We start from the raw sequence: 20,816 nt of genomic DNA on the forward strand, positions 1-20,816 counted from the left end.
AAGTTATGCAAGTTTTAAGTTCGACAAGTAAAAATTTTTCAAGTCTTCAAACTTAAATCCATATTCCCAAATAACATTCAAAATTATGTGATTTTAAACTTTAAATATTTCGAATTAATGAATCTGTAATTATAAATCTAAAGAATTTAAGAATTGGAAATTGTATAATTTTCAATTCTACATTTTCAAAGCATAATAATTCTCAATTTTTACTCTTCAACATTGTAGATTGTAGATTTTGCATATTTCAATATAACGAGTTTTTAATTTTACAACAAATTTACAATGAAAATTTTTTAACTTTGATGATTATGTATCTCTATTAAAAAGTTCTTTAATTTTTAAGATTTAGAAACGAATACTCTTGACTCTCGATAACATTTTATAATTCTTATTTATACATCTTTAAAATGTAATGCATTTTTATTTTCGATGTTCACATTTTTATATTTTTAAATTTTGAATATTCCAAATTGTACTATTCCAAAAAGAATTCGAAATTTTCTCATTTTCTATTTTCTATGCTGTATTCTCCAAAATTACAAAATTTTGAACACTAAACATTCCGAGTTACTGAATCTTCAATCGAAAATCTTAAAAATTCGATAGTTTCAAAATAGAAATTGCTAAAATTAAAGAGTTTTCAATTGTAAATTTTAAAAATTAAGCTTTTCCAGAAAACGTTAGAAATTACATACTCTTTCAATTATGCCTTTTTAATTTCGTAGAAATTGAAATAGTAAATCATAAAAATTAAAGAGTTGATTTAGAATATAAAACTCTTGACCAAAGTTGAGAATTTCAATTTACACATATTCCAAAACAAAAAAATTTCAATTTTAAATATTTAAACAACATTTTTTTAAATTCAGTTGTTTTTAATTTAGAAATTATATTGCTAGATTTGAATTGATGAACCTTAAAAATCTGAAGATACTAATTTTCATAAAATTGGAACCATTTTTTAATTTTTAATTTGCGATTAGCCTACTTGAATTTGAAAAATCTTGGATCAAATAGCTCATATACATTCAAAATTTCTTATTCTAGCAGCAATTAATAGCTTTTATTATAAAACATATACCAAAATAATGCTGCAAAAGTTCCTGCCAATGGTAACCTTAATATGAAGAATCATCCATATAATATAATATTTAAAAAGTTTTTTTTTTCCTAAAAATTACTTTTCAATCCAAATAAAATCTTTTTTAAAATAAATAGAGAGAGAAAGAGAACTTATGAAATGCAAAGTTAAAAAATTAGAAAACTGCTGTTTTCTTGCCAGAACAAAGTTGATAAATGATGTCTCATGACCAATTTCTTATTATACACGTAGCATAACTGATTAGAGATGCGCAAATAATTGACACATCCAGGGAAAAAATATCAAGCAGAAGATAATATGAAATTAAATCAAAAATTGATTTTACGATTATTACCCGAAATAATTTTAAAAAACCTAATTTATTAATGAAAAATGACCATAATTTAAAAATAATACATTAAAAATAATGAATATACATAAACATATAGATCTTTTCTTCTCTTGGTATTTTTTTTGTGTACAGCACTTTAGATATCGTGAATAATGAAAATTAAAATATTAGTATTTGTCACTTAAAATACAGCAGTTTCACTAGTACGCTGTTGGGTCCACAAATAAAAAAACAGTGAGTAATAATTATATTGAAATTACATTCTATCTGGCCCAAACAGCGCCATAAACTATAACCATTAAGATTATAGATGTATATAATGAAATTCTTATTTTACACACGGATGTAAACAAAAAAAGAATTTTTGAAAAGCTGACAAAAAATTCCACTTATGATTGTTCCTTTCACAAGAAATAGGGAAAATGCACCCATTCTTATAGTCGTTTAATTCTCCGACGCTAGTCTGATAATTGTGATAATATTTCTCTTAAACGCAAAATGTTTCTTATCAAGAAGTATTTAATTAATGTTTTTCAGAAAATTGTGAACAATATTTTTTAATACTAGAATTTATTATAATATGCGAAATAAACAATATAATTGTCATTCGTTCGATATAAGAAAAATTTGGTTCAGTTATCGAGGGTTGATTGTTTTATTATATCAGCGAGAAATATTTTATAATGTTGTTTTAAGCTTCGAGTCTAACCGAAAATAATGTGATTGGTGCGGGTCATCAATAAGTTTTAATAAAAAAAATATTGTACTGCATATATATTTCGTCAACAAAGTCAGTGGATTATGAAATATTGCCAAAAATGCAATATTAATAAAAGTCTGGAAATGAAAAAACGCTCTTCATCGCTCTTTATTTTTTTTGTAAGGCTATTCAATTTATTATTTGTTCATATATTTCATTATTATTTAATTTAAATAATCAATGAGGTGTATAATATGGATTTTCTTTATTTTCTGAAAACTTAAAAAAAGAGTAGAAAACATGCATTTTTCAGCTTAGATACTAGTTCTTTGCTTAGCCTCTATTGGTTCACGACTTGTATTTTTTATTGATGAATAATATTATTGTTGTTATTCATCGCAAGGAAGAAGATTGCAACGAGCTCTTCTCTGTAATTTTTTCGGACAAGGCTCCCCACCGTTTTCAGGTTGACGCTGTAAATAAAAAAATATATGATTAACTATTTCATTTATGTGAGATGAGAAGGTGAATCAGGAAGTCAGTAAAATATGTTGACCAACAGTGTGGACCGCAAAATCTCAATTTTTAGTTGAAAATTTGAAATTTAAAAAAATTTATTATTCTTAGGAGAAAGTAAATGTTTCTGGTCAAAAATTCATTTTTTTGGCACAAGTAAAATGTTTTTTATTTGAAATATAGATATTTTGCTGTTTAAATACAAAATTTTTAAATTTAAAATTAAAATCTTTTTTGTTTGAAAAATAAACTAATTCATTTTTTGTTAAAAATTTACTTTTTTCATCGAACATTCTTTACTTGGCTAAATGTCTTCTTTTTTGTTAAAAATTGATAATGTTAGTTGCAAGTTCATTGTACTGGTTGCAAATTAAAATATTTCGTTGAAAATTCAAATACTTCAAATTAACAATAAATAGCTGAATAAAGTGAGTTACGGATTAGATCAATTAAAATAGATTATGTATTTAGTGAAAGTACTGTGTATTTTATTCAACATTATTGATTTAATCAGTTCCTAATTGAGTGAGTGACAGTTAACATCATTCCAAATTACTGATTCGGTCAGTAAACCTTACTGATTATATCATCATTATGATAATTAGATTATAATCATCTTAGTTTAAAATTCGTTATTTTTGTTCTTTTTTGTTTGAAAATTAATTGTTTTAAACTGAAACTTCCACTTTCCTTCTTTAATTGAGAATCGATCTTTTTTTAGTTGAGAAGTCGACTACTAGGCTGGAAAATCGTCTTTTTTCCAAATCACCTGTGTTTTATATGAAATTAAAATATATTTTGGGTTGAAATTTCATCTTTTTGGTGAAAATTGAAATACTTTTTCAAATTTTTTTTTTTTAATTTATGATTTCTGTAAAAATAATCTATAGATTTAAGCATTAAACTTTATTTATGAAAATTCGTTGCGTATTTTTTTAGTTGAAAATTCAATTATTTGGTTGAAATTGTATGTCGTTTGTAAAAGTTTGTCTTTCTTGGTAGAAAATTAGGCTTTTTGGTTGAAAACTCTTCCCGATGGTTAAATTCGTCTAATTTTTCATTTAAAACATATAACTTTTGTTGTTGAAGTTTCATTTGTTTTTACTTTTTTTAAATATTTGTTGACTGATATATTAACCATTACATATTTTATTAAAAATTTACCTGTTTTATTGAATATTTTACCACTTGGTAGAAAATGGAACTACTTCGTTAAAGATTCGTAATAAAAATCTTTTTTGGTTGAAATACCAATTCATACATTTTTTATTGGGAACTCATCTTTTTGTATTGAGACTTCAACTAATTCGTTCAAAGTTCAAAAATTTTGTTATAGATTTTGTTGTTGTTCAGATTACACTATTTGTTCAAAACTAGTGTTTTTTAGTTGAAAATTCAATTCTTTGTTTGAAACTTCAAGTCATTTAAAAAAATTTGTCTTTCTTGGTAGAAAATTAAGTCCTTTTGGTTGTGAATTCCTCTCGTTGATTGAAATTAACTTTTTTTATTTGAAATATAGATGTTTTGTTGTTGAAATATCAACTGCTTTTAATATAAAATTAAAATTGGTTGATACAAACACTAATACGTATTTTATGGAGAATTTACCTCTTTCTACTAAATATTTTATCACTTGGTTTAAAATTGAACTATTTTCGTGTAAACTTTTTTTTTAATTTAACTTTTTCACGCCATTCATTTGAAATGAGTTATTTCCAGTTAGTATAAGTGACTGATTTGTCTGCTAAAATAAAACAGTAAAATTATTTTCTAATGCAAATACATCCATAAATTCCCACATTTCAGTAAATAATTAAAATGAACCATGAATGAATGATTCACATATTGAATGTGACGGGTCAGATCAATCATAATGGCTGATTTAATTAGTTAAAGTTACTGGTTATCACATAAAAAATATTATATCAATGAATGAAATGTACTGATTATCTCATTCAAAATGATAGACCTAATCAATTAAAGTTATAGTTTAGATAATTTATAATTACTGATTCGGTTAGTGGACGCTGATGGTTAGGTCAACTTGTCTTTATTGGTCGAAAATAAATTTTGTTTGACAATTAATCATTTTGGTACATTTAACTATAGTTTATATAAATTGCAATTTTCATTAGTTGAAGTACCAATTATTAATTTTGTTATCATGAATGCAACTTTTTTTTCTTGAAAATTCAACTACTTTGTTAAATATTCATGATTTTGGTTAATGATACATCATTTCAGTTGAAAATTCATCCGTTTACTTTGAAATCTAAATATTTTGTTCAATATTTGTTTTTTGTACATTTAAATGATTATCTGTTATTTGAAAATTTAACATTTCTTTTGAAAATTTTATCATTTAGTTAAAATGTAAACTCCTATGTTCAAAATTAATTTTTATGTTAGTAAATTCAAATATTTGATTGCAAATTTTCGCCTTTTAATAAAAAAATCTTTTTTTTTGTGTGTGTAAAATTAATCGACTTGAACAAGAATTATTGTTTTATTTGTAAATGTAACTACTCTCTTGAAATTCTTTTTTTTTCAAACAATTTGCTTTAGAGTCAAATATACTGATTTGAAACGTCACTTTTGACTGATTTGTGACACCTCAAATCCTCATTATCTGAAGCAGTCAAAACTTTATTCAAATCATTTACTTTTAACTGATTCAAGTTTAATCTGTAGTTTCTAAAATTCAAGGTTTTCGGTCCACCCTATTGACCAATGAGCAAAAGATCTGTCATAAAAAAATAGCTTGTAAATGAATCATAATACCTTAATCATTCGGAAACTTGTGACAACGCCAGGACCACAGGAAACGCTACAAAGCGACCAAGGAGACCAAGGTGAAACCATGCAATCCACAGGTATAGGATTTTGTGGCACTGAAAGTCTTGGAATGAATTGACTTTGAAACTGACCATATTGATTCTGCGACTGCGGTTGTCCAGTAAGTGTGGCCCTTACCTATAATTAAATTGTAAGAGAACCTAATAATTAAGAATTTCTAAAAAGTTTGATATTTTATTATTTATAATTTTTACTAACAATATCACAAGTTTGATTGCAATCATCAGCAGTCAGGAAATTATTCCTATTTCCTCTGCATCCTCCATACGTGAAAGGAATGCACATCCGCTTACGAGTATCAAAAGCCCAGCGTTGGAAAGTTCCTCTGCAGGGACCAACTTCTACATCTTCCATACAGACGACTGAAAATATTTCGGTCATCCTTAATTACCGTTTTTATTATTCTTTGGCATTTATGTCAGTAATTAATTTCCTTTACCTTTGGCAGTTGCCATGTCGAACGTACAATCAGCTTGTTCCAAACAGGAAGTTTGTTGCAAAAGCTCTACTTTTGAAGAACATTGTTCTTTCAACGATGGATCAGCAGTTAATAATAACCTCATCTTCATTTTTATCCCTTTTCCACAGGTCACACTGCAAGGAGACCAAGTTGACCATTCTGAAACCTGAAGACATTTTTTTAATGTAAAAACAATTTCTTTTTCATTTAAATAAATTGTAAAAGAGGTGAGTGGATTTCAAATCTAAAGAACATTACTTATACATTTCCCAGTCTCCTTTTCTATAAAAAGCTTGTAAAAAGTAATAAAAATTGTATTACAGGGCATTGGGGATCGAGGATTTCTTCAGTTCCAGGTGCACAGCTTGATTTCATGCATTTTGTCTTTTCTATCAGTGGAACGTGATTGCACTTTTTCCTATTATTACGATTAATGAGTCTCCGGGTTCTCATCGTCAAACCAGGTCCGCAAGATGATGAACATTCGGACCAATCACTCCAGTTTGTAGTTTCACATTCAGATTCATTAATGGAGAAAGGCTTGTCCTCATTTTCTGCATCGTCTCTAAAACATGTTATTCATACAAATGATGACAATGATGACGATGTCTTTTAATGATTTGTGTATAAAGAGACTCACGGACAATCTCCAAGGGGGGCGAGACACATTTCTTTCGAAACTAGTTGTCTATTGCAGCCCATCATTGCTGCCTTTTCTGGCATTCTGTAATCGCGGGTTCTCATCCTGATACCTTTGCCACAAGTTACTGAACAAGTGGTCCAGGGAGAATATTCTGTTGTAAGACACTCAGCTTTCAACATACCAAAAAAATTCATTAGTTCAAAGCAAACATCTGACAAATCAGTAAAATACTTTTAAAAATGTTATCAGGGCCAACTATTTAATTTCGAACTATTATTTTATTAGTTAGGGAAACCATGCTATTAGTTTCTGGTACAAACTTAACAATCACTGCAACTAATGAAATTGTTTTGCGAATTAAATAGCAGTACCATATCTTACAAACTAACTAGTTTTTGCAAGTAACCATTTTTCCAGTGAATCTTTTGTTAATAAATCAAAAAATAAAATAAACTTACGTCTTGTGGTATCCTCAGTATTCTCAGCAACTTCAAATTCTGCAATTTGTTGTTGAATATCCTGCGCATCACAACTCTTTGGAACAACTTGCTCCCTATTTAAGTAAAGCCTAGCTAGTGGCAACATCGGTTTACCACTAGGATCATAAAATGGAGATCTAGGATCTTCAGGATAAGATGTGGTAATTGGCTTCATCTTTTCTCGTGGCTTAGTTTCAGAATTAGGGGACATGTAACTGATACCATTGTCAGTTCCAGCATCCCAAGGATATAAATCGATAATCATGCTTTTGGCCCAGGAACAATCTTTTTGGCAAAGATTCAGCTTACTAACACCTACTACCCAATCAGGAGATGGTCCCAGCATGGAGGCAACTGACAGAAGAGGATGTTTTTTATCAACTCTAAACAAATGAAAAACGAACCAAATAAAAAAATTTAAGAAATTGAATGAGAGTAGTTGATTAATTCGAGCTTGAGGTTATCAAAAAATATGTATGTAGATATATAAAACGTTTTATTTTCTCAAAGAAAGATAATGATTTTGTCCAACTTCAGATAAAAAATATCTCTAAGATTTTATGTGTTAAAACCTTTATGTTCCTTTCATATCTTTTAATTTCCTTTATAGTCCTTCATATTTTTAAAATCTATAGAAATCTCTTGGGAAAATTTAAAATGTAATTTTAAACTCCTGAAAAGTAAGTGGGGAATTTGCGCAATCTCAGGCCTAAATTATTAATATAAGGAATTGAAAAGTACCTGAAATTAGCACTGGTATTTGTATTTACATTGGGGTACCAGAGTCCTGCAGCCTTAATGTAGGTTCTGAGGTGACGAGCCTGAGATTTTAATTCTGCTTCGAGACCTGATGCTGAACCCCATTCTGCAAGTTGTCGAAAACCATCAGTTGAGGTATGCTCTCGTCCCCAAAATGAAAAATTGGTTTCATGGGAAGCTCCCACCAGATCACTGAAATGGGTTAACCAAACTGAAAATGGGAAATCCTTGGGGTGAGTTTTGTTTGACCAGATACCTTCCATAATCAACTGTAGAAAATAGAATAATCTCATTAGTATTATCAGAACCATTACCTCCATACAAAACTGGAGGTAGAGCCTCGGTTAAAAGTATTATTGCAAGGTTTATTAGAAAGCAAAATGATCCAATAATTGAGATCATTTGTTTGCCTTCTGTTTCTTCATATTGATAAAGATTTTCGTATAAATGGAGTACCGTTGCAGTAAAAACAATACCTTCGGATTTACTGTGTTTCAAATTAAAGTATTATTTTTTTAAACATTGATAAAATCCTACCGAGTACTTAGCTTCATCACAAGCACAGCATTTATTTTCGTCTAAGTTTTCGATTTCATCTGGAGTCATTTCGCAAAATGTTTTCATCAGCGTTCCATCTTCAGCGTACCAATGAGTAGGATCTTCTAGAACCATGGCTGTGAACACGATGCATCCAGAACCTGATGCAGGCGCCTTCCACATTACTTGAACCTGTGCCATTTTAATTTTAATGATGACCCAGTGGGCACAAAATGCGTCAACGTATTTACGACATCGTTACGACACCTTTACGACAACTTTACGACATCCTATGTCCATGTCGTTACAGCGTCTTTACGATATCGTAAAGACATCGTCAGATCATACGACATATTTACGATATCATAAAGACGACTTAACGACATGGACATAGGATGTCGTGAAGTTGCCGTAAAGATGTCATAACGCTGTCGTAAAGACGTCACCAAATTTTGTGCACACTGGGGTATGAAAAAATAAATGAAATAAGTGGTAATTTATCATCTAATTTAAAAAGTTAAGAATTTAAATGTGTTTTATTCGTCAAATTGTTTTATTGAACACCTCTGTTTTGGAGTTGTCAGTTCCCTCTGATATTGTATTGATACAATCTTCATTAAACTGAGCAAGCAAGTCAGAGAATAACTGGAAATACCCAATTCGAGCAGCAGGGTTATTTGGCGAATGTTGAGAATCAATAGAGAGCGTGAAACGTGTAAATTGTTGAAGCCTCTCGTGATTTCGAGAACCTGGAAATTATTGTATTATTTTTATAAAATTGTGTATAAAATACAGAATTCAAGTATTTTATTTTGAAATTCTGTCTTTGCACTCCTAATGATACCAATTTTTTGTTCCTACTGAAAAACTGTAAAAGGATTTTTTGATGAAATTGGAAGAAAATTAGTTATTGCTATTTTTAATGTTCGTAAATACTTACTTTTATTTATATCTCAAAAATGGGTTGAAGGAGAAACTAATTTTACTTATTTTGAATTAAATGTAATGAAAGCCATGATTTTAATTAATTCGAAATTTTCTTTTCAACAAGTTAGAAATACGTTCATTTTCTTTAGCTAACTATTTTGTGATCAAACAAACTATCTTGAATAAATATCTGAAGTTCTATGCCTCATTAATATAACATGTTCCTTTCAAAACAACTACTTTTCCAGATATGCATAACAAATTTAAATAGACACACAAAAATGGTTATTTATTTCTTATAAGCCCCCCTTTACAGTTTTTCGTTATAAATAAAAAGGGAAATCCATAAGCAATGGATATTTAAAAATATTAAATGTCGTTTCCAGAATATCAGCTTAACAATTCCCTAATTCTAGGACTTTTAGTTTGTCTCTCGACTTTTATTAAGTTCGTACCATTGTAATTAATTGATAAATATAAAATATGATTAATTTTACCTCTTAAACTAATTGTGTAGAGGGCATTTGGAATATATTTCTCAAAATCCCCACTGAATAAAATACGATATCCACCGTCACCCGGAAGTCGTTGTGAAGAAGATTGATCAGGTGATGGTCGCATTGGACATCCGGCTTGAGCTGCGGCGACGATGATCGTCGCCAATATAAGTCGTAACATTTTTTAACCTGTTAGAAAAATTATTTTATTATAAGGATCCCAGAAAAAAGAAAAAGATTAAACCATTTTTTCAATGAAACGGCTTATTTTAAGAAATCGGATTGAACGATGTTCTTCTGAACCGAAATGACGCGTTTGAATAGGGCTTTAACATTTTAACTATTTTAATCTGCTAAGTCCATTTCTGACCTTGTAAATGGGAAAAATCCGATTAGACATAAACTCTTTAATTATTTTTGTACATTTTCGAGTCTGATTGAAAATTTTTAAGCTTTGCTTCCATACATCACACAAAATTGAAATTGTGTCTATTAGCGAGTGAATAAAACAAATTGTATACCAGAGTATCATAGTCTGTCATGCATTTCCATTCTGACTAAGTATAAATTATATTCAATAAATAGATGATTGATAAATAAATAAAATGTTAAATTTAAAACCGTAGTCAATTAGTCGCTACCGGAAACTCCTAATTAGGAATGCGGATCCATTAAAGGTTTCGAATTATTTACATTTTTCGAAAGGTTCTTTGCTTCTAGGGTAAATAATTTTTTTTTAATTTTAATACTTTTTACATTTAATTCGATAATGATAAATATTTAAAAAGATGTCATATTAGAGATATCGTCCCCGTTTCCCCCTTCTTCTTCTATAAATTTCAAAAGTCCGATAGAACACCTAAAATTGCAAATTTTTAACCAATCTTCTACTTTTATGTTATTTTTAAACAAGGTTTTGTTTTATTTTTAGAGAATCATAAACTCTGATTTGAAACATAAAACAAGACGCTCTGAATAAGATTCTTTTTGCTGATAACATTTGAAATAATTCCTAAACGATTTTTTTGCGTATTTTATGGAATGAAGGAATTATAGAAATCACTAATAGTTCAATTGGGAAACTAAACCCGAAAGATAAATCAATTCTGTACTTTCGCAGCAAAGACACATTTAAAAAAAAGAGAAAATAAGGAGCTTCTGCACGAAAATAGGGAAATAATTTATTTTAATTCAAATTAATTTTGGTACTGATATTAAATTCAAATTCAAACGCTTTAAAATTTGCAAATTCTGTGACAAAAAGTATTATTTTATTAAAAACATGATGATTATTTACCAAAAATATCAGTTCTCAAATAAAACTATGTATCTTTAACTAAAAAAAGCATTTTTAATAAAGTATTTAAATTTCAAACAACAAAGATGAATTTTCAAACAAAGAAAGATTTTTTAGTCAAGAAGGAAAAAAAAGTGTGACCAAATTATTAAATTTTTATGTCAAAAAGACGAATGTTCTATAAAATAGTTAATTTTTCAACTTGAAAAAATAAACTTTCAACCATGAAAATAATTAATAAATCCAATTAATCAAATAAACGATAAACAGCTTAATTTAAACAAAAACGTTAATTTTGAAACAAACATATGAATTTTAAATCAAATAGTTGAATTTTTTACCATGATAGTTAAACTTTCAAACCAAAAATAAGAATTTTAAACAATGGCATTAAATTTCAAAGAAAAAGACAATTTTTTACAAAAAATCTAAATTCTCAAAGAAAAATATAATAGTTGAATTAGACAAAAAAGAAGAATTGAAACAAAGTAGTTAAATTTTCAAGAAAAAATATGAATTTTCAAGCAAGGAAGGTTTTTCAGTCAAGAATGAAAAAAATGTTACTAAATTTTTTAATTTTCAAACTATAAAGATGAATTTCAAACAAAACTGTTTCATTTTTAACTCGAAAATATGAAATTCGAACTGTAAGGTTAATGTTACACTAAATATTTAAATTTTCAACTAAATATATGTATTTGTTACTCAGTTGTTGAATTTTCGTGCTAAAAAGACCATTTTTCTTCAAAACAGTTTACTTTTCGACAAAATATTTTATTTTTAAACAATTTGCTGAATTTTATACCAACGCAGAAAAAACAGAAGATAAACTTTACATCGATTTCCGACGAAAGAATCTCTGCAACAAAAATTAACTTCACAGTATAAACTTGACACAAATATCCGTTAAACTTTCTTTTGTTTTTCCATGACAAACACATGTTTTTTGAAAGGCGCAAAGATAAGGCGTGAAGATATTCGAATTTTCTACCTTAAAAGACAAGCTTTCAACAAAATAGTTACATTTTTAACGAAGTAATTAAATTTCGAAAAAAGAAAATATTTCAACTAAGAAATATGAATTTTCAAGAACAAATGTTATAATTGCTATTTCAAGAAAAAAATATTTTAATGTTCAATAGAAAAGAGTGCAATTCAACCAAAAATGTAAACTTTCAACAAAATAGGTACATTTTTAACTAAGAACATGAATTTAAAAAAAAATCAATCCTTAACCAAAAAATAAATTTCGAATTTTGTATTTTTTTTAACTAACTTCTGGAATTTCTAACGAAAAAAGATAAATCCCTAAGAAAAAATGTTATAGTTGATATTTCAACCAAAAAGGATTTTAATTTTTAAATAAAAACAGTTAAATGCATTAAAAAATATGAGTTTTTAATAAAAAGTTGAATTCCTAAATAATACAGGCTAAAATTTATTTAAAATAATAAATTCTGTTATAAAATAGGATGAATTATTTCTTTTAAGCTTACTCAGTGAAATATCTAATTTATAATTAATTTTGGTTTTTAGCTTTAAAAAAATCGAAATTTAAAGTAAATATTTTGGTTTAAAAACAAATACGACTTAAAAAATACTTTTGCTATTAATTTCGCTTATTTTAATTTGAAATTGACAATTTGATTTGTTTAATTGTAATGTAAAATGTTAAATAAATTATAAATTTCAATTCTCTTTTAAAATTAATTTTACTTTATTTGCGTCATATTCAGAGTTCCAACACTTCTATTTCAGTTCCATAATATGTTTGTTTTAACAATTTATTTACGTGATTTATTAATAATCATATTTAATATAAATTCTGTTGCAACTCCCTACCTTAAGCATTTTACCAATATCGTTGGTTCGTTTCTAAAAATAATTCTAGGTGTATAAAGGATAAATATCGCTCGTATTACTATACATTATTTTAATAATAAATAAAATCCTCTTCTTTTAGAAAAAATTCCATTTTTTTACTTATGATTTAACTACTTAAGTGATGTGAACCCTGTGATATGTATTCATAAAGCATAAATCATAAATCATCAAAGCAGCAATTTTGAGTATACTAATAGCTAAAATCATCATATGATTTAATAGTATTCATTGCTAATAGAATTAGATACTCCTCTGTCCACATTAACCAGGGTCTACATTTCTACTTGAAATAAATACTTGTAAAGCATAGAGATATAATATCCACTTACACCATGCATTAAATATACGTATGCCATTTTTTATATTCACATATATGAATATGAATGCCTATAGGAAATATATAAACGTCATTGATGAGAGAATAAATCACACATACAAGAAGATGAATGCCCTTGTCTCTCAAATTGTTGTGTGGTATGAATACCCAACCTGATAATAATTTGCACAGGCTCTGGGAACGGGGTCAAACCTTTTTCCAAGCTTGCCTAACGGCTTTTGAGATCTTGCAAGATCATCATACGAATGCATGTATGTTTGCGTTTCATTCGCGATTCAATTTGTTTATACTCTTCTCTATAATCTTATATTTATAGTAGGAAAGACAGAATTTGGGAAAATTATTTAGATCTTGAATTAGAGCAATGATATTACTTTCTCTGTTTTTCAATTTAGAATTATATTTAGTTTTGAACTTTCCTTCAATTTTAAGTAGGTAAAACCATTATGAGGTGGACAGACAAGCTTTGAAGTCATAACATTCATAAATGATGAACAAGTGAAGAAAGTATTATATTTATGCCAAATTCAAGCTGAAACATTCATTTAATTGATAGCAATGCCTTCATGTAAATTATTTTAGTCATTCATTTGTTTACATTCTCTATATTTAAAAATTTTTAAAAGCGTTGCAAATTTATGCAGATGGTACTAGTCTGGTGCGAAGTGAATATTCATATTTTAAGTCTTTTTAATTAGATGTCAAAGGAAAATCATAAACAATCATAGACAAAAGAAAGTACGAATAATTTTATTGGTCATATTGATAACATGTATTTACTTGCTTATTCATTTTGATACCGAAGCCTAACCAGTTAACAATTCATCCACCTCGTGCCAAATAACATTTCTTGCGAAAATAAGTGAAATATATTTTGGATAAGAAATAAGACAATTAATCATTATGAGGTTTTGAGATCAAGGGGTTGAAGAATTTAGGGAACTATTAAAAGAATAATAAAATAAGTTAAATCCCTTAAATAATTACAAGCTTTCTGCGGTCAGAATTTGCATCGCCATTAAAAACAAAACATTTCTCCAGTTGTTAATTTAAAAATAAGAATAAAGTGATCAGAAGCGTAGTTATAAAGTTCCTGCTTAATATTGCTGCTTTTTCGAAAAATACTACAAAAAATTTGATTTCAAACCCTTTTGTAAATGAGTAACGAATTCGCAACTAGTTATTTCTTTTCAATAACAATAAGTTTAAAAACCTTTACTTTTTTAGTTAATTGCGAAACGTTGTTCAGCTGTCTTTCTTTACGGTTATCAATTTTATTGCTTTTGCTATAACCTGGAATTTAAATTTTTTCAAAGACTATAGAAACACTTTTAAAAAAAGAAAACAGAATTAATTTGTCGAGCTGAGTATTCGCTCTTTTCTGTTAAAATTTATATTTTTTTAATGGGAATTTAACTATTCTAGTTAAAGACTCATAATTTCTTTTCAAAGTGCATCTCCAATTAAAAATCCAAATAGTTTTTGTTAAAAATTAATCTTTTTTGCTTAAAAATTTCATCTTTGATTCAAACTTTTACATATATTATACTTAAGAGTTTGTCTTAAAAAAATTATATTTGGCTGAAAATTCAACTATTGTGTTGAGAATTCGTCTTTTTGGTTTAAAATAATGTGTTTTGGATAAGCGTTCAACAATTTTGCTTGAAAGCAGTCTTTTTTAATTAATTTAAATATATTTTTACTTGAAATTACAATATGTTTTGTTAAAATATCAACTAATATATTTTCGATCAAAAATGGATCTTCTTTCGTCATAAGTCGAAACTATTTTGATAAAAATTCATTTTTTGGTCAAGGATTGATAATTTCAGTTGGAAAATAATCGCTTTCTTTACAAATTTAGCTATTTTTTTGAAAATTTTATTGTTTTTTTATCAAGCTATTAGCAATTATTTCGTTCAAACCGAACGACTTGGTTGCAAATTAAATTCTGCTGCTAAAAATTCATTCTTATTTATAAAAATTGAAATATTTTGTTTAAAATTTGTGTTTTTTTGAATTATGTTTTTAAACTGCAAATTTAACTATTCCATTTTTGGTTTAAAGTTTATATTTGACGATAGTTGAAAATTGAACTGTTTCGTTAAAAATTTGTTTCATTTTTGTAAAATATTAATTTTTTAACATAAAATTTAACTATGTTATCTTTCGTTGCAAATTTAACTTTTTAAGTTGAAAATATAACTGCTTGATAAAATAATTTTAGTTTTGGACTTGATTTGAATATCTTTCCTCTATTACAAATTTTTCTTTTTTAGTTTAAGATTTCTTTATTATATTTTAAAATACATCTCTCTGGTTAAAGATTTAAATTTTTTGTTTAAAATTCGCATTTTTCGGTTGAGTTGACATGTTTTAAATTCAGAATTAAAATCTGTCTTGTTTAAAATATCAAGTATTATGTTTTTTAATAGGAATTTATATTTCTTTGGTAAAAATTGAATTACTTTGTGACAAAGTAATTGTTTAGTTTAAAGAATCGAACAACTTCTCTGTTAAAAGTTTATTTCTTTAGTTTGCGATTTATCACTTTAGTTGAAAATTAATTTCCGTCGCTGACGATTTAAAAAATTCTTTGAATTTTTTTTTTTGATGAAAAATAAATTTTTCTAACTGAAAATTCAATTATTTTTTTCTTGGTTAGAAATTCATCTTGTTATACCTGTAAAACCTATTATATTGTCTGTTTACAATTCGTATATTCAAATCAAGAATTTATTTATTTAAAAATGTATATTTTTTAGTTGAAACTTTAACTGTTTGATTGATGAGTCAACGTTTCTGTAGAAAATTCATCTCTTTGGTTAGAAAATTAACTATTTTTTTGAAAAGTATTTTTTTTCTTATTAATTTTTTTGTTGAAAATTTACCTATTCTAATTAAAGATTTATAATTTGACTTGGAAATTCATCTCTTTCAATGTAAAACAACTATTTTTCATTAAGAATTAAACCTTTTTAGTTAAAAACTTCATTACATATTTGGTTCAAAAATGTAATTTTTTGTGGTCAAAATTGAGGAATTTCTTTAGAAAAATATTCTATTCGGTTGAAAATTAAAAAATTTTATTTAAAACTCAACTACTATTTTTTTATTTGAAGATTAAACGATTTGGTTAAAAGTTCAACTTCTCTATTCAAAATAGGGATTAAATGAATAATACAGTAACATTAGAAATTTCACACAGTCTATAATTGAAAATTTTGAAAAACAAGGAATGTTTTAGAAATATTATGCCGTTCATAACTAACCTACGACTCGCAATAGAAAGTATAATAACTGCTTCTTGGTATATATGTATAAATAAAGCTTTGTAAAATATAATTATATTTCTAAAATACAAAAGTAACTAAAAAGTAACGAAAAAAGTTATATTTTGAATCGGTAGCGATAACGATAACTAGTTACTTTTTCATGATGTAACGTTAACGGTTATCCACATCCAAAGAATAATGGCATGAAATTATAACAACTACTGGATTATTCAATAAATGATCATGACACATTTCGCGTACTCTAATCTAATCGACATAATAACTGCTTTAGAGTTAATTGCTATCCTTTTGAATTTTAAAGAGTCTATTTCTAAACAAATTATTTTTCATTGCCAACGAGGAAAATAGTTACATCCTGTCCTTCGACTAAAATTTGTATTTCAAAAGATCTCCAGGTTCAATGCTATGACCTACTTTTTGAGCAAAATTATTGTTCCTTTTTTGTTAATGGAATTTCTATAGACTCATTTCAATTTCTGTAACTACTCTTATTCCTTAAGAGGTGGCTTTACTTCATAGTTTACGAAAAAATCTCCTTCTCTTAAAGTAGCGCATGATTGGAAATTATTCACTTAAGTTTTGCATATTGTTTTGCAGCTGAAATGAGATTCTGATATAATGAGAGATACAAATTACAGACAGGAAATAATAGCCGGAGATGCATCGTATGTGGGCTTGACAATGATTACACTCCCGCCATTCATACACCCATCAATTGTAGATTTCACATACAGAGGTAAATGACATTTATAATTTTCTTTATCCCAACAATACATTTTATTAATAAACTAATTATTTTTTCTGCTAAAAATAAATACGTTCAGAGATAAATTTTCTAGTATACTAATAATAAAATCGAATAATAGAAATAGTTATTTTTTAAACTTTTCATTTGATAATTTCTTATAGTCCAGGTTTGGTATATATGTATATATTAAAATTTATATAACAAATGTAGAACAAAGTAGTAATCACGATTCAAACACTGAATGAAAAAATAAATGAAAAATAATGTAGTAAATGCTCCCAGGTCAATATACTTCTATATCATTCTTGACTCATTTTTATTTCCATGATATACTTTATCAACATTCATTTTTTATCTTCATTCAACCACCACCTAAAGGGCATGAGATAACTCATTCTGTTCTTGGATGAATTTTCATGTATTTATAAATACCCTGATAATAAATGTGTGATAAGTACTGCTTTGAAACTTGGCCATATTATTGTTAAAATAACAAACAATATATCATCATCGGAATTTGTAAATAATAATTACTACTATTATTACATAATTATGATTTTAATAATATCATATCATAATCATTAATTGATTTTGTCGACATTAAAGCTCCTATGTTTGAGATCACTTTTCGCATGTTTTTTGTGCAAATTTTTCTATCCTGGCAATATGATACTTCAATATTATTAATAAACAATATGTATATAATAAATAATTCCAATGTGTATTTGTTGGATTTAGGAGTACTTCAATTTTAAATGAAGTTCGGACTTTTCTAATTTTTAACGCTTCAAGCTTGAATTAATGGATTTTTAAAGGCTGCAATTTAAAACTATAATTTTAAGGTTTTTAGAATGATCAAACTTTATTAGTCAACAAAATTTTTAATTCTTTAACCTTGTGCGATATAAAAGGGAGTGATTTTTCTTTGGACTGAAAACATGCTTGGTAAATGACAAATTTATCCATTTGGTTTGACTATTAGATAATATTACGTGATATGAAATATTAACACTATTTAAATATCATCTTTTGAATTTCTATCATTTTAATATAACGTTATAGTTTTGAATGCGAAATCGTAAGGAAGATTAGTTTTTAAATATTTAAAACTAGAGTTCATTGGCTTTAAAAGAATAATCGAAAATATTGGTATGAAATTGATTAATTAAAAATATTGAATTAAATTCTTCCAAACTGAATTCAAGACAATGAAAAATTGAGTAAATTTATCAAATACAAACTTTAAAAAAGAAAAGATTTTATAACTAGGCATTAAAAATTGAAATTATTTTTTGAAATCACTGGAAAATCCCAAAAAAATTAAATTCCCGACACTGTAAAATTCCCGAATAGGAAAATTACCGAATTTGAAAATTCCCGACATAAATTTTCCGAATTATGAAATATCCGAACAAGAAGATTCCTGAATAGAAACAATTAAAAAACTTTTGCCTAATCAATATTATTTATTTATTAAAAACACAATATTTTATTGAAGAAAATTTTTTCTTTATGTTTAAAGTTTGAAACATTAATTTTTGGATATAAAATAACAATACTTGAACAAAAATTCTGAATAATTTTAATTGAAAAAAGTGCATAGAATTTAAAAAGTTACAAGAAAATTTCTCAAAAATTGAATTTCTAATTTAGAAAAATGAAAAGAAATTTTGAAATTGATCAGTGCTCAATTTAATCTTGCAAAGTTTGTTGAAAAAATTTATCAGGATCGGAGAACGCTTAACAGGAATTTTTTATTCTTTCAAGATGGAAGTGTTTTTTAATTTCTTTTTTAAAATGTAACTTTTACACAATTATTTTTATTTTAAATTCAAAGTATATTTTTTGAAACTTTAAATATTAAAAAAATTATTTTATAAAAATATTTCATTATTGGATATTTAACAAATAATTAATATTGATTAAAACACAAATTTTTAAACTTTTCAACTAAAGAATTTTCTTGTTTTTAGTTTTTAATATAATATCTGAAAACTTTCTGATTTTTAGTGAAGATTTAAAAACATGTGTAATTTAAAATATTCAAAAATCTAATGAGTTAATTTAAAGAATTCACTCTGGTTTTTTAAAGTATCAAAAATTGACAGATTTGCCGTTGAAGAGTTTAAATTCGTGTTTTTACAATCAAAATACCTAATACCGATTATTGATACTTTAATTAATTAATATTTTTACAAATTTTGTATAGTTATATCAGAGCTCGAATTTTTATGTTGTCCGCTTAATTTTGAATTATACTGCTAGTATTTTGTAAAAATATCAAAAATATAAGTAACAAGCACAATATCGTTGAAAGAAACGGGATGACTAAAAAATACCGAAAAACAAAATTCCCAAATATTAAAATTCCTGAATTGGAAAATTCACAAATAATAAATCCGGGCAGAAAATCGCCGAATTATAAAATATGCGAACTGAAAATTTTCTGATTTTAAACATTTAAATATTTTTAATAATTAAATAATATTGATAATAAAATTTTTGGAATCGTTTAGATTCGGTAAAATGATAAATTTTCGTGCATTTTTCAATTCGGTAATATTATAAATTGTTCGGGAATTTTACTATTCGGAAATTTTAATACACCGGCTTTTTACACTGCCGGGAATTTTATTTTTCGGGATTTTTCAGTCTTTCCAAAGAAACCAATTCTAGAAGTTTGAAAAACTTTTAAAATTTCAAATCACATTTTCAATAAAAAAGGCTGGCACTGATTTCATTATAATTATCAGAGCTTTATTTCTAATTATTTATAGGACTGGTATGATTTGTTTTAATCTACTTAAAAACACTCACTCGGAAACACTTTTAAGGCCAAAATTTCATCGAACAAAAGACACAATTCCTCTTATACACTTGAATTTGATAGAAAACAGTAAATTATAAGTCAACTCTGAATCTGACTGCCAACATTTTAGCCAGCGTAGTCTCTTTTATGAGGATCATCTTTTGCCTTTCACAAGCTCAAGAGAAATAACCTCAGGATCTGAGCCACAAGAGATGGATCAAATTCAAAGAGTGTTAAATTTATCCATTAACCGAGTCTTGAAAAAATAATAATAATAAACACCATTCAAAGACTCACCGGTTATGCTACAGTCTCGCGGGCTGACCAAGTTGAGCAAAACTCGTGGGACTGGCGCGACACGACTAAACGAGATGACGAGTTCGAGTCAACTGTTACAGATTGGGAAAGTCTACCAGTCGGTCATCGAAAATTATATCATATACGGAAACATTATCTGAAATTTTAATTCAAGAGTCAGAGAGATCAGTTATATTTTTGCATTCATGTATTTTTTTTATTTCACTTTCTTACTGTACAAATGACCCTATCCGTAGAAAAATACTTTGTTTCGTTTCCAACATTTTGCTACATATTTTACAGAAAATCTTACATAATTTGAAATCGTTGTATATAAT

At 26.8% G+C, this 20,816-nt stretch overlaps 1 protein-coding gene across 2 annotated transcripts; it reads right to left on the bottom strand.

Moving 5' to 3' along the window:
• Positions 1-2,384: 2,384 nt before the first annotated feature.
• LOC117169204 (spondin-1) lies at positions 2,385-20,568 on the bottom strand. 2 transcript variants are annotated; one of them, XM_033355450.1, is made up of 12 exons: positions 20,479-20,568; positions 9,811-9,999; positions 8,951-9,135; positions 8,387-8,578; positions 7,832-8,118; positions 7,070-7,473; positions 6,609-6,780; positions 6,290-6,533; positions 5,948-6,134; positions 5,707-5,870; positions 5,434-5,625; positions 2,526-2,609 (listed from the first exon to the last, which is right to left on the bottom strand). In XM_033355450.1, exons 2-12 carry the CDS (start codon positions 9,989-9,991, stop codon positions 2,526-2,528), a joined length of 2,292 nt encoding a protein of 763 aa, XP_033211341.1. In that variant the 5' UTR covers positions 9,992-9,999; positions 20,479-20,568. The 2 variants fall into 2 exon arrangements, with proteins under 2 accessions (XP_033211340.1, XP_033211341.1); XM_033355449.1 differs by lacking the exon at positions 20,479-20,568 and having other exon boundaries at positions 2,385-2,609; positions 9,811-9,991.
• Between the last annotated feature and the right edge of the window lie 248 nt (positions 20,569-20,816).

This window comes from Belonocnema kinseyi, chromosome 3 (assembly GCF_010883055.1).
Source record: "Belonocnema kinseyi isolate 2016_QV_RU_SX_M_011 chromosome 3, B_treatae_v1, whole genome shotgun sequence".
NCBI lineage: Eukaryota > Metazoa > Arthropoda > Insecta > Hymenoptera > Cynipidae > Belonocnema > Belonocnema kinseyi.

Excerpts from the sequence above, each read along its gene's own strand:
- LOC117169204 (XM_033355449.1), bottom strand. The coding sequence starts at position 9,991 with ATGTTACGACTTATATTGGCGACGATCATCGTCGCCGCAGCTCAAGCC. Across the intron at positions 8,579-8,950 it reads CTGACAACTCCAAAACAGAG|GTTCAAGTAATGTGGAAGGC; the intron begins GTGTTCAATAAA and ends AAAATGGCACAG. Across the intron at positions 5,626-5,706 it reads GCAATCAAACTTGTGATATT|GTAAGGGCCACACTTACTGG; the intron begins GTTAGTAAAAAT and ends ATTTAATTATAG.